At 56.3% G+C, this 14,719-nt stretch overlaps 1 protein-coding gene across 1 annotated transcript in view; it reads right to left on the bottom strand.

Moving 5' to 3' along the window:
• The window catches only part of TRRAP (transformation/transcription domain associated protein), a 114,305-nt gene that overhangs the window by 57,758 nt on the left and 41,828 nt on the right, over window positions 1-14,719 (bottom strand). Inside the window, 11 exon segments of the mRNA XM_070063775.1 lie at window positions 420-440; window positions 565-618; window positions 2,686-2,754; window positions 6,454-6,624; window positions 6,926-7,047; window positions 8,771-8,867; window positions 10,347-10,508; window positions 10,914-11,174; window positions 11,678-11,875; window positions 11,964-12,181; window positions 13,345-13,544. Coding sequence (XP_069919876.1) covers window positions 420-440; window positions 565-618; window positions 2,686-2,754; window positions 6,454-6,624; window positions 6,926-7,047; window positions 8,771-8,867; window positions 10,347-10,508; window positions 10,914-11,174; window positions 11,678-11,875; window positions 11,964-12,181; window positions 13,345-13,544 — 1,573 coding nt within the window.

The raw sequence follows: 14,719 nt of genomic DNA, 5'->3' as shown, positions 1-14,719 counted from the left end.
AGATCAAGGGGCTGAGGTGCCGACCCACGGCAGGCAGGCAGGCAGGCAGGGGTGCAGGAGACACGAGGGCGCCCCGCTGTAGCAGGGCTAACACATTCTGTGGGGAGCTTCCTCTCAGCAGGCTGCTGGCTGGCTGAGCAAAGTCCAGTTCCATCTCACACAGGCTCGAGATGGCGACTCTGACAGGGAGCGAACAGAGGAACTTCGGATGTGGCTTCCAAGGCCCTGATGGGAAACATGCTTAGCACCCGGACACGTCACAGCAATGGTACTGTACGACTCTGCCACAGACAGACACACAGGTCACTGCACTCCAAGGCACAACGCACCGTCCAGTACAGAACCACAGCACAGCTAACAAGTCACGGCAGAACCAGTACGACAACAACCCCCTCCTGCACCTCCACTCCAATTCTCACCTCTACCCCTTCCATGGCAGGCTGAACCAAAACAAAAATTACAGCATGAAAAAAGGCAACAGAAAGGTCCAAAGAAAAGAAAAGAAAAGAAAAACTGTTCTTCACATTGCACATCACAAACTGACTTTTAATCGGTTGTTCTCACCTCAAACTGACAGAATGGAGACAAGGAGCACCTCCCGCACTCTGAAATGCTCTCCTGAGGATGGGGAGGAAAATCGGCTTTTCTATCGGTGTTATTTACAGAACTTCCCCGACACTCAAGCACAGCGAGGGTCGTTGGGGTTGACAAGACAGTGCAGACACAACGAGGTCAGAGAGACACAGTAATGAACAGATGGACGACCAAGAGTACGCGGGGGGCGTGGCTGACGGCACGCGCCTTCCCCAGGGGAGAAACTGGGATCCTGCTGTCGGCAGATGACTCTCACAAAACCCCTTGAGTTCACGTGCAATGCTCAGACATTCAATGTGAGGAAGACCCAGTGGCACACCCCTCTTCCCAGCGAAGGCCAGACAGGACAAGGGCGTTTGGCCTCGTGGGTTAGGCCACATGAGGACGCCACACAGAGCTCACGGGCCGTGAGCGGGTCACCTTGTGAAGTGACAGCCTGCATGCCACCAATGTGTTGTGTGTGCGTGTGTGTGTGCACATAGAATTGGCCTGACAGGGTCACGTGTTCTCTTCCGCAACACGGTGACTGTGCAGAGCCCTGATCATCAGGGGTACGCCAGGTCACACTGCGCGTTTACTTTTCTCAGGCACCTATTTAGCATCTCTGCGATCACAGCTTCTCAAATAAGCAGTGGTACCCAGGAGTGTTCTCCACACCAACAAACCCCTGTCTGAGACTCATTCCCCATCCAGAACCAGGAGCAGACTCCAGAGCTCAACGCAGCGCCTGGGTGGTGAGGCCAGGCCTGAATGCAGACGGGTAGCCACGCTCGCGGTGCCCGCGGCTCCCTGGCTGCTCAGGGGCGACGAAAGGATCTGGGGGTGAGGGACGGGGTGGGCAGGGGTGGGGCGGGCAGGGACACCACCAGTCCCGACTCCATCCCCTCTGCAACTGCCCCACCTCCACATCACTTGCTCTCCATGCTTCCAGGATCTCTGATTCAGTGGAAGCCGCCAGCTATCCAGTAGGTTTTTAGAATGGATTATGAGGCGGGCGGAAGGGCGTGGGGGCCCCACGACCACTCCCAGGGGTCTCACTGACGCACTGTGCGTGCCTCCCGCAGGAGTCCCGCGGTTTTCTCCTGCACAAAAAATTCCCAGCCCGCAGAGGGACTGCTGCAGTAACAGTTCTGGCCCCGGCTGGCTTAGCTGGCTGTTCAGACGCAGCAGGCAACGAGGCACACAGCACACCTCGACACAGAATGGTCAAACAAAGCATAACAAAGCCAGAAAGAAAAAAACTCCAGGCTGGGATGGAAAGCGGTGTTCCACGAGCAGGCACAAGACAGACAGGCCGCGTTCATGGCGCCTCTGAGCAGCTAGGAGGGGTTCCCTAGTGGCGACGCCACTGTGTGAGGTCACCGGGCACCATGGAGCTACGGAAAATGCAATTCCACTGACAGGGTACCATCAGGTTAAGGAAAAAAAAAAAAAAAACACTTTTAAAATGGACACAAATAGTGTTAGATTCAGAACAGCAAGGAGTGCACATTTTCAGGAGACAGTCATAACCACCAACATCAGAGAGTCAGGAAAGATTTAACTATGGCGCTTTTCCCTCAGGTATGTTCTGAAGTAGTCGTTCATCGGGGAACTCAGGCCTAGAACACATCCACGCCAGTGTGCCTACGATGTCTCCTTACGTTCTCCTTAGCACTGTAAGTCCTGAAAACGCTCTAGAAGGTTCCTGCAGGCGCGAACAGTTACACACAGACGTTCCCGACCGCCCAGGGATGGAAAGCAATGGACAACAGCTGCGGAGCACGCCCCCACGGCGGCGGCTGCCGACGTCTAGAAGACACACTGCGTGAAGCGGAACTAGTCAAAGGGAAATACTAACGTTCGAGCTTCCCCCAAGTCTCATCCACAGCGATGTCACACGCACACGGACACGTGGGAGACTTTAAAGAAACATGGAATGTTCAGCAACTGAGAGAGACAGAAGCAAAACGCAAGGCTAACGAATGGGGCACGTGGACTGCAACCGCACACGCTGGCTTCTGCCCGGCAGTCCATCAGAAGCACTGCTCCGGCGGGAAGGACCCAGCGGCACGGCCCGGGGCCCTGCCCAGAAACAAGCGAGTCACTCACGTTTCCGTCGCTCCTCTGGCCCCCTTTGTGGGTGATGACCACCACCTCCATCCACTTGCGCAGATGTTGCTGTGGAAAGAGCACATCCTTCGATTAGACAGCACGGCCCCCACGACGGCAGCGGTTCCCTCCGACGTCTGCTCACGGTCACCAGTGTTCCTGTGACTGAAACAGCCCACGCAGCGGGCTCGCGAGGTGAGCGACCGGCACCTGCTTGCGTCCTGACCACAGAAAGGCGCATCCTGACACCTGGCCGGTCCTGCCGCTCCCCCGTGGGAGCTGCTCCCCAGCCGATCTCTGAGCACGCAGGTGCACGGGCTACGGGACAGAGCAGGGATGGAGAAGGGAAGCAATAATGCTCAGCCGCCCACACCCGTCCTGTGAAGCTCCAGGTCCAGCGGAGAGCGGATAAAACCAAAGGGACACCCTGGGCGCACCAGTCATCAGAGTGCTACACAAGAGGGACCGCAACCTGCTTCAGAGGAGGGCTGAGGATGAGGAGAGCCCGCCGAGGCTGTGACATCTGTGCAGGGGCTCAAACAAGGAGGCAGATGCGCGCCAACCAGAAGAGGAATGCTGCTGCAAGCAAGGAGAAGAGCGACAGAGGCCTGGGGCCAGAGAGGGAAGGGTGGCCACTGTGGCTGAGGAGCAGAGAGCAAGGGGACCCTGGGGAAGGAGGATGGTCAGACAAGCATGGCACCCAGCCAGGCAGCAACGCCCCCTGGGCTGACTGCAGGCAGGGAAGCTGCACTGGGAGCAGGTGCATGGGAAGACAGCCCACCCCACTGGTCTAACTGGCAGTCCGTGGCTGGACAAACCAGAAAGACAAGTACTCAGAGCCCAAAGCTCAGACCTCACTTTCATGCGCTGACACTCAGACCACGGGAACAGTCAGCCACGCGGGCGCCCTCACCACCCTGTGCTGATGCTCAGACCACGGGAACAGTCAGCCACACAGGCGCCCTCACCACCCTGCATTGACGCTCAGACCACGGGAACAGCCGGCCACACGGGCGCCCTCACCACCCTGCACTGACGCTCAGACCACGGGAACAGTCAGCCACACGGGCACCCTCACCTCCCTGTGCTAAAGCTCGGACCATGAGTACAGTCAGCCACACGGGTACAGTCAGCCACACGGGCACCCTCACCTCCCTGTGCTGACGCTCAGACCACGGGAACAGTCAGCCACACGGGCGCCCTCACCTCCCTGTGCTGAAGCTCAGACCACAGGAACAGTCAGCCACACGGGCACCCTCACCACCCTGTGCTGACGCTCAGACCACGGGAACAGTCAGCCACACAGGCGCCCTCACCACCCTGCACTGATGCTCAGACCACGGGAACAGTCAGCCACACGGGCACCCTCACCTCCCTGTGCTAAAGCTCGGACCACGGGAACAGTCAGCCACACGGGCGCCCTCACCTCCCTGTGCTGAAGCTCAGACCATGGGAACAGTCAGCCACGCGGGTGCCCTCACCACCCTATGCTGACGCTCAGACCACGGGAACAGTCAGCCGCACGGGCACCCTCACCTCCCTGTGCTGAAGCTCGGACCATGAGTACAGTCAGCCACACGGGTACAGTCAGCCACACGGGCACCCTCACCTCCCTGTGCTGACGCTCAGACCACGGGAACAGTCAGCCGCACGGGCACCCTCACCTCCCTGTGCTGAGGCTCAGACCACGGGAACAGTCAGCCGCACGGGCACCCTCACTGCCCTGTGCTGACGCTCAGACCACGGGAACAGTCAGCCACACGGGTACAGTCAGCCACACGGGCGCCCTCACCACCCTGTGCTGACGCTCAGACCACAGGTACAGTCAGCCACACGGGCGCCCTCACCTCCCTGCGCTGTACACATGACCTTCAGGACACTGACGTCTGATGGAAGTCAGCATGCCACTGCTGTAAGGATTCCATGGTCAAACAGGCTCAGGGCACGAGGGCACGAGGGCACAAGGACTTACACCATCAAAGCCTGCTTCCCTAGGACAGGTCTTCACCACCTGTACCATCCTTGCCAAACTTCACAAGGCTGTTTTCCAAATTTCCAAATTCACATAGCCCATGAACTGGTGTCCATGGAAGGCCTACCTCTTAAAGGGCCAGTGTTCCAAGGAAGAACACTGAGAAAGACACAAAGCCATACACATTTCTACCAAGTACCGACCTAGCAACATTTGACCAACAAAATCCCTGAAGAACATTCATCACCAGGATGCCAATTCCTTAAACCCACATTCACTGGAACGGCTGCTTAGACAAAGATTTAAATGACAATAACAGAACCAGACGTACAGGCAATGGTCAGATCCATGTCATTCTTTCTGATTCCAGGTTTCTCAAAGGAAATACACAACACTAACTGGCATATAAAATCCACTTTGAGTTTAACAAGCAGTCAGAGCAAGGACCATACAGGAGACTTCAAGTGTCAAGTGGCTCAAACTCCAAACACAGGAACTGGGTGCCACACACGAAACAAGCAGGCTGACTGCTGTCTCCACCACACACAGACAGTAACTCCAGTCATCCACAGAGCTAGATACAAACTCTGCATGGGGGAAGCTTTTCAGAACTGTTAAAACCAAGCTGAAGGCTTGAGCTGGCAACCTCACCACGCACCACGCGAGGGGAAAGCTCCACCACGGGGCGACGTGTTCTTGAGCACAGCCCACTCAGGGTAGGCCAGGGCAGCCCGGCCAGCACGGGGCAGGACCCCACGTGCTAGGTGCCGTGCGAACACCTGGATCACAGCAACCACAGCCATTCTTCTGCCGAGGACACTGGCACTCTGCTTTTGAAGGATTTTACAATCGTGCCAGAGAAAGCAGGGTAAGCCGTCTGATTTTAGGGAAAGAGCCGTGGCCTTCGTCAGAGAGCAGCGTGCAAGGCGGTTCTCTCCACACTGTCCTGGAACCTCTGGACGGCAGTGCAGAAGGAAGGGCAGATTTCTGCTGTCTTGGAAAGAATGACAACGTATTGGAAGACAGCACACACACAAAGCATCTACTAGGAATAAACACATGTGCGAAACTACCAACAACTTGTTCACCACATCAGTGTCCAGTGGCAAAGGGCTAGGAGCAATCCGAGCACAGGGAACAGGTCAGCGGAACGACAGCAGGTCCTTAGGATGAGACGCGAGACTCTCAGCGGAATGAAGCGGTACGCCTTTGGACTAACCTGAACGACGGGGCCGAGCAAGCACGGTGTCAACCACACCTCCTCTGTGGGGCCGCAAGGACGCACCTGGGTGCTACCACAGGTGGGAGGGGACAGCACCTGTCCACAGGTGTGCCACACCTCCTCTGTGGGGCCGGGAGGATGTACCTGGGTGCTACCACAGGTGGGAGGGGATGGCACCTGTCCACAGGTGTGCCACACCTCCTCTGTGGGGCCGGGAGGATGTACCTGGGTGCTACCACAGGTGGGAGGGGATGGCACCTGTCCACAGGTGTGCCACACCTCCTCTGTGAGGCCGGGAGGATGCACCTGGGTGCTACCACAGGTGGGAGGAGACGGCACCTGTCCACAGGTGTGCCACACCTCCTCTGTGGGGCCGCGAGGACGCACCTGGGTGCTACCACAGGTGGGAGGGGATGGCACCTGTCCACAGGTGTCCCTGGCAGAGGAGGAGACGGCAGATCCCCTTCACGCCTTCCCAGTCATAAGCACATCGACACACCACTCACTTCACGAGCAACGTAAGCTAATGTTTTCCCATCTAGCAAACAACGAGTTCTCAAGGCATCTGGCTTACCATCATCTGATCACAAAATTTATCGTTGAAGGAATTTGGGAAGAGCCTGGTGACGGAAGTCAGCCGATTCACCACATTCAGGGTCAAGCTCCGGTAATCTCCCAGCATCATCAACAGAGGGCGCATGTGCGTATGGATCTGATCGACCTCTATCGTCGCGCCTTCTAAAAACTACCAGAAGGGAAAAGTTACAGAGAGACAGATAGCACGGGGTAATCTCTAACAGAACAGAACTCCTGTTCCACCCTGGCACCCAGTGTTTGCTTTCCCATTAGAAAACGCGGTAGTTCAGAAGTGTGTGATGAAATGAGGGGCGTGCCATTGCTTTTAACATTTTAAAAGAGTTAGTATGACTATGTAACAAGTAGAGACATTGCAACCTCTCCTGAGGCGTGCCCAGGTTTGCAGGCCAATTCTCTCTCTCTCTCTCTCTCTCTCTCACACACACACACACACACACACACACCCCTACCTTCCTCATGCAGGCTTCCCCAGCCTCCTGGAGCTCACTGTTGGTGGAATTCAGGGCTTTGAAGAGCGCAGCGATGATCTTCTCTCTGGACTGAGGAAGGTAATTGCAGGCTGCAAGCGCATCTTGAGAGGGAGAAATAACACGGTCTCATTATTCACCTGAAAATACCTGAACAGTTTTCTTCTCTGAAGCTCCTCCCAAAGAACACAAGACCTGACCACTCGCCCTCTCTCCTCTATCTGATCTCGAGAAAGTGAAAGCCGGCATTATCGAGGAGTGATGTCACTGGCCAGCCCCAAGGCCGCGAGGGAGGCAAACGTCTGGCCTAGCAGGTCAGAGCCTGAGCAGGACGCCTGCAGCCCACTCTGGGTTCAGGTCCCAGCTCCACTTCCAACTGCAGCCTCCAGCCCTGGCTTGACCTGGGAGCTGTGGGGAAGGCTCCAGTACCTGGGTTCCTGCCACTCGGGGGAGACCTGGATCGAGCCCCAGGCTCCCAGTTCCAGTCTGGTCCAGCTCTGCCCATTGTGGGGGTTTGGGAAGTGAACCAGCAGATGGGAGACTGAGATTTTTCTGTCTGCCTTTCAAATTACAACAAAAAGCCACAATAAACCTCACACCTCCTGAGAGGGGAGAGGTGGGTGGAGGAGGGGTCCCCGCTGACATCGTTACCCCCAAGTCGTCCTCAGAGGGCAACAGCAGTCACATGTGAGCTACCTGAGGGGTGCAGCCTCTGACACGGCCTGTGACGGGTGATGCGGGGGTCACACGGCCCCCCTTCGTCCCAATGCCCAAGTCTATTCAACTTGGGGATTAATCTCTAAGTCTTTCAAAGTGCAAATGTTCCTTGGAAAGGAGACACACCGCCATCGCTGTTAGTTAAGGGAAGTGAGAGGACAGCACCGACAGGCACTCACCGGTGGGGTATCCCGAAACATCCCCTCGGTGCTCGCCTGCCACGCAGTGTCCCGGCCCCGGCCTTCAGCTCACCTTGCCCTGTCTTACCAACTGCCTGTCATCCCACCTCCCATTCAGAAAGGACTCTGGCCACATCCCATCAGGCGTGAAATAACCAACAAAGCTACAGTCAACCAGGAAAGCTTCTACTAGGCACGTAGTCACACACAGTGAATAATGACAGGGTCAGTCAGTGTGGCTCTCTTCCTAAACTCTGCACACTCCTGTGCACAGGAACTCACGTGCCCAGTGGGGCAGACTTCAGGAATCTCAAATGCTCTGGCTCATGAAGAAGCCCACAGAGGCTTCAATGCACCTTACTGTAGCTAACCTAACAAAACTGGCCCTGTAACCAGAGCACCTGATTCACACAACCACAGAATACAGAATTACTATACAGCAAAATGCACTGAACTACAGGCAACGGAATTCCTAAATACTAACAACACAGGCAATCTCATAACCTCTAAGTACTTCAGTAAACAAATGAGCCTGCTGATCTCACCTTAAGAAGACAGAACACCAGACAGTTCAGACAGTAGCAACAGCAAAGCCACTGTATTTCACTTAAAAAACAAACAAAACAAAGATTTGTTTCTTTGAAAGGCAGAGTCAGAGAGAGAGATTCTATCTACTGGCTCACTCCCCAAATGGCCACCATGACATGGGCTGAGCCAGAACCGGGAAGCCACCTGGGTCTCCCACGCGGGTGCAGGGCCCAAGCATTTGAGCCATCCTCCGCTGCTTTCCCAGGCACAGGAGCAAAGGAGCAGCAGGGACTTGAACCGGTGCCCATGCGGGTTGCTGGCACTGCAGGCAGTGGCTGAACCTGCTGTGCCACAGGGCCAGCCCCTCTTCACTGCTGCTCACCTGGGACCCACGTGAACTTACTCAGGGCTGCGATTCGCAAGGGCACGAGCGAGGGGAGACTTTTGTAGCAGGGCAGCTTCGTTAAAGCGGAGTCTTCGGCCTCACACAAGTTCAACAGCTGGAAGAGACCAGACGACGCAATTTAGCCCATCTTACTGCAGGGACATACAACCTTGCAAGTATCACAGCACAGCCATCCTCCACACACACCGCAACACAACCAGCAACGGACAGACAAGCCCAGTCAAGAACTTTCAGAGCGGAAATGGACAGAGTTCCCTGATTCTCCAGCAGCTCACGCCCTCAGCACTGCCAGCCCCTGACCTCGGCTTAGTGAGCGGACTCCAGAAAGGCCAAGGGACCCTGTCCTCCCAGTTCCCAGAGGCATCCCTGACACAGGGACCCTACAAGGCCTGGACAGTTAGAGCTGGGCCCAGGCCCACAGGACTCAGAGAGACAGAGAGGGAATCCTCCTGACCGGAATTTCAGACAGCGTGGACTAAGAATTCGCTTGCTGGGGGTCAGAGCTGGGCCCAGGCCCATGGACTCAGAGAGACAGAGAGGGAATCCTCCTGACCGGAACTTCAGACAGCGTGGACTAAGAATTCGCTTGCTGGGGGTCAGAGCTGGGCCCAGGCCCATGGACTCAGAGAGACAGAGAGGGAATCCTCCTGACCAGAACTTCAGACAGTGTGGACTAAGAATTCGCTCGCTGGGGGTCAGAGCTGGGCCCAGGCCCATGGACTCAGAGAGACAGAGAGGGAATCCTCCTGACCAGAACTTCAGACAGCGTGGACTAAGAATTCGCTCGCTGGTGGTGCTCGCCTCAGCTCCCTCTGACGCCTACCGAAGTGTGACTCCTGGCCCCTAAATTTCAAATTGGCACTGACCACCAGACCACCGCAGCACCCTGCCTGCGGTAACTCGACTGTCTCCACAGTGTGACGACTGCCCATCACTGACGTCACCTCTTGCTGGAACATTCACGGCGACAAGAATCTGTAAGATGCCATCTGCCAGCACATGGATTTGGGTGGGGGCAAATCAAGACCACAGAAGAGCACCAGGGCCCGGCTGGAGGCCAGAGGACGGTGACGGGGAACCGTGCTCTGAAGGGACCACCTGGGTTCACAGCGCAGCCTTGCGGCTCACCTGCTCTGTGGCTCTGGGTGCACCTTAACATTAGAATCAACAGTGCCTGCACTCACAGAGCCCAGTGTGAACAGTGTGGGAGCACCTGCTCTTCACCAGCCGTGCCCGGGGCACCTGTGAGCCGGTTGATGAAGGCCACGGGGAACAGCCTACCCTCCAACACACGCCAGGACCCTCAGTCAGAGCCGGGCCCTGGAGGGCTGATGTGGCTCTTAGGATCCGAGGACACCGACCCTACGCTGAGCCTCTCCTGCCACGGGGCCTCCCTTCCACCAGGTCCAGGGGCAACACCCCGGCCCAGAGCAGTGCCAGGCCAGGGCTGGTTACCTGCGTCACTTTCCGAGCCTTCTCTGAGTGCAGCCTGACCAGTCTTGGCGCACGCACAAAGACGGGCTAGCAGACACACGGCAGCACCACGCACACGGCCCCGCACCCCCGCCCCTACCTCTGTGTAGAACACCTTATGCTCCACCACGTTCAGGTCCATGGTGAAGAGGCGGGGCTGTAACGTGGTGCAGAACGTGTTCCCCTCCATGAGGCCGATCTGGGCGTTGGCCGGCTGGTGTCGCAGCAAGTGCTTCTTGGGTGGGACCATGTCCTGGAGGACCTGGGGGAGCCGAGGGGGACGCACCGCTCACTGGCGGCCCTCGAAAGCAACACCTCTCAGCACAGCATTCCACAACCATCAGCTTAACAACGATCACAGCTGCCCTTGCACTAGGGAAGGAAGGACGTGACCTGCGCTGGCCTGGCCCTGGGAGGCACAGCAGGCACGACCAGTGGCCACGGGGAACCACCAGTGCCATGCAGCCCAGCAATCTTCCAGCCTCCCAACACCAACAAGCTCCCCACAACCCCAGCGTGCGCTGCTCCAAACCGAGCAGGCTCAGCAGTAGTTTCTGGCGTGGACACAAAAGTATAAAGAGCAGCGTCCACAACCCAGACTTGAAAACCAAAACAAGAATCTCAGAAACCATCCCAATCACCCGCGTCTTGGCGACAGAAATCTCACCTCTTTGTGGGGTTCCATTATCACTGTCACACTTTTTCCAGTGACCTGGGCCAGTACCTGCAGGGAGTGCATAGCCTGTTTTCTCACGGTGGAGTTCGGAGAGGTGACTTCTCGAACCAGGTCATGCGTCACGTGGTGGAAGGACTTCTCCTGAGCAGCCAGGATCTCCTCGGCCCGCTCCTCGTCTTTCAGAGGGGTCGCACACCTCATCAGGAGCTGTTCCAGGGTGGTCTTGGCCATGGCGACAGCCCCATTGGAAACCTGCAAGTCAGAACCTGCTGCCTCAGAACAAGGGCCTGATACCACTCACCACACCCTCTGCCTCCCACCCCTGCCCGCCGTGGCTACTGTCCCAGGGCAGGTGGCAGCTGGAGGAAACCACCCCCCTACACCAGCTACATTAGCAAAACTACATTCTAACTGCTCAGTGCTTCTTCCTGCCAGTAGTTCCTGCTTGTCAACCAAGAAAGAAAACACTGATCGATCGAGCCACGAGAGCCACGACCCCAGCGTTTAGCACATGGCAATGCCTGGTGTAAGTTACGTGTGGACATCAGTCCACAAAGAATGCAACTCGGAGGAACCGTCTCTGCTTTCCTTCAGATGTATGCCGATGAACACTCTGGACGTCCCTTCTCACAGCCAGCAGGTATCCAAATACCCAGAGGGCTGTCGCGAAATCCGAGTGTCCAAGCACCTGCCACGAGGAAGGCACCGGCACGACAGTCTCAGGAAGAATGCCCTCCGGGCAGCCCAGCACCTACCTCTCCGGTCAAGTCCATCATGACGAACAGGAGTGCTTTGAGGAACGTCTGCTGGTTCTGGAGAACCCATGTGAGAGGCAGCCGCTCCATGAGGAACTTGATGGACACCACGCCCCCCAGCTTTGCATACCAAGCCTGCTCGTAACAACACGCGCACAGGCGCTCCACGATGTAGGAGAACAGGGGTAGCTGGCACGCCTGCGGGGAAGAGAACAAACCCCAGTGCCCAGCTGCAGTGGCTGCACGTGCAGACACCCCAGACCGGCACCCCGTGACCGCTCCTCACCCTCTCCTTGGAGCCTAGGATGATACTCGCAACGTCAAATATCACAGCCAAGGCCACCTCCCCGATCTTGCAGAGTTCCTTTTCCTCGTAGGCCATGCAAATAGCTATGGCGTCGATCAGAACCAAGGGATCCATCCCCTTCGACCCGTTTTCTTCACTGTGAAACATGGCTGTGCTGGGCTGGCTGCCCACCTGGTAGCAAGGCAGCAAGAATGGACCTGAGAGGAGAGGGAGGGCAGGAGAAGGTCAAGTTCACTGCCATGGGCCTCATCCCTCACTCTTCTCTTGAAGTCAGCAACTCGATGCAGTGCACACACTTATAAACTAAGTGGCCTGATCCTCACCAAGGCTGATTGCCGAGTGTTTTCCACGACACACCATGTCTCACATTTTCTCTCCCATTACTCAAAAGCACACTGGTTTAAACTGAGAATCCCAGTCGGGTGGGTATCTTTAAACATTATCACGAAACAGACGAAGGTAGGCGACATGGGAATGACCCCGGGTTACACTCCACACAGCCGACACTGGAACACTGCAGCAGCAACCAGCGGTGACGGAAGAACACAGCCGGACAACAGCCGGCTGCGGCCACCGGCAGTCACCACCTCGTGAGTGCCCGGCATCAGGCAAGACGGAATCGCTGAGCAGAGACCGAGGCACCCCGCTCCACAGCGCCAACTCTTCAGGCCGAGAGGTACGGGGCGAGTCCCGTGTGCTCCACAGCGTCCGGAGACACTGCCTGCTGATCGCCAGTGTAAGGGGCTCTGAGGACAGAAACCAGGGCAGGGGTCTGCAGACTCAGAGCCCAGGGTTTTCAGGCACTACACAGCAGCTGGCAGGGACGTGGCCACCGTGTGTCATTTACAAACGCATCATCTGCAACAAACCGGCAATGAGAATGGACGAACTCAATCATCCTTCACACCAGAGAGTCTGGGAGCCATGGCAGCTGGGTGTCCCAGGTGGCTACCCCGGAGCAGAAATGGGCACAGCTGGGCACCCAGTGGAAGGAGGGAGCCCGGCCTCGGGAGAGGCCACCCAGGGGAGGAAGAGCATCACCCAAAAAACCATCCGGGATTCAGAAGTGCAATGTCCACCAGCACTGGGACCCAGTTCTCACAAAGACAATCGGCCACACGACGTTCCGGCGGGCACCGACATTTTACAGCTGAAACTTGGCAACGACCTTCACATCGGCCCAAGGTGCCCACCACGGAAATGACCTTTGCCAGTGCAGTGTGTGGAACGTCTGAACACGGAGGCCCAGATGCCGTGGGGCAAGCTCAGCCTCTCAAAAACAAGGCACCTGACCAAGTTTTTGTGGCGGTTCTGAGAGATGAAGTCACCACTTCCCCCCGCCAACGGAGCCCTCACTCACCACACTGCTGGGCCACGGCCACCATGGTGTAGTGGCGAATCAGGCTGGCCACGAAGGGCAGGGCGCTGGGCCGCAGGTCCTTGATGACGGCCGACATGAAGGCCCCCGTCAGAGCCTGCTCGAATGTCTTCCGGGCCGGCGTGTCCTGCGCCTTGTAGCGGTGGGATATGATGACATTCGGGATGGTCTTCTCCGTGAAGCTGGGCGACACAATGACATCATCAAAGCCCCAGTCTCGCGCTGCTGGTGCCACGGGAGCCCTGCCCGCCCGTTTCCCGCCTGGGTGAGTGCTTTTCTCTGCTTGGAATGCAGCATCATCTGGAGCCAAGGATGCTTCTCATCGTGAACCTCACAGCCAGTGCCAGCAAATACCCACATGTACTTTTTTTTTTTTTTTTTTTAAGATTTATTTTAAAGTCAGAGTTAAACACAGAGAGAAGAAGAGGTCTTCCATTCACTGGTTCATTCCCCAATTGTTAGCAACGGCCAGAGCTGCACCAATCCGAAGCCAGGAGCTTCTTCTGGGTCTCCCACGCCAGTGCAGGGGACCCAAGGACTTGGACCATCCTCCACTGCTTTCCCAGGCCACAGCAGAGAGCTGGATTGGAAGTGGAGCAGCCGGGTCTCAAACCAGCACCCATGTGAGATGCCGGCATGGCAAGCAGTGGCTTAACCCGCTACACCACAGTGCCAGCCCCACCAAATGTATGAGTGTGGGCAATGACTTAGAGGTGGACCACGAAATGTCATCTTCAGTCTTTCAGTCATTATCCTCTATTTTAAGAAAGTCAAAGTTTTTGATCTTTTATAATTAAATAAGCCGAAATTCTAAGTAATTCTGATCAATGATAAACAGGCATGAAAGACACTAAGCCCTAAAGGTACTTAATCAACAGTTAATGCTTGCAAAACCACTCCAAGAACACAGAATTACATGGGCCAACGGACCTAAGCAATAAAGCATTTCCTGCCAGTTCCTGCATGAGATTCACCAAAATTCCTTAAGGCAGTCAGGGAAACACACACCCAACACTGAATGCTTAGTAAAAAAAAAAAAAAAAAAAAAAAAAAAAAAAAGCCACAGTTCTCCATTTTAAAAACAGTATTAGCGGGGCCGGTGCTGTGGCGTAGCAGATAAAGCCACCGCCTGCAGTGCCGGCATGGGTGCAAATTCAAGACCCGGCTGCTCCACTTCCAATCCAACTCTCTGCTATGGCCTTGGAAAGCAGCAGAAGGTGGCCGAGTCCTTGCACCCCTGCACTCTGCGTGGGAAGACCTGGGGGGAGTTCCTGGCTTCAGATCAGTGCAGCTCCAGCCGTTGTGGCCAATTGAGGAGTGAACCAGCTAATGGAAGACCTCTCTCTCTCTGCCTCTC

The sequence above is a fragment of the Oryctolagus cuniculus genome, chromosome 19 (genome assembly GCF_964237555.1).
Source record: "Oryctolagus cuniculus chromosome 19, mOryCun1.1, whole genome shotgun sequence".
Classification (NCBI taxonomy): Eukaryota; Metazoa; Chordata; class Mammalia; order Lagomorpha; family Leporidae; genus Oryctolagus; species Oryctolagus cuniculus.
The sequence above is the reverse complement of the archived record's forward strand: the minus strand, read 5'-3'. Positions and strand labels throughout refer to the sequence as shown.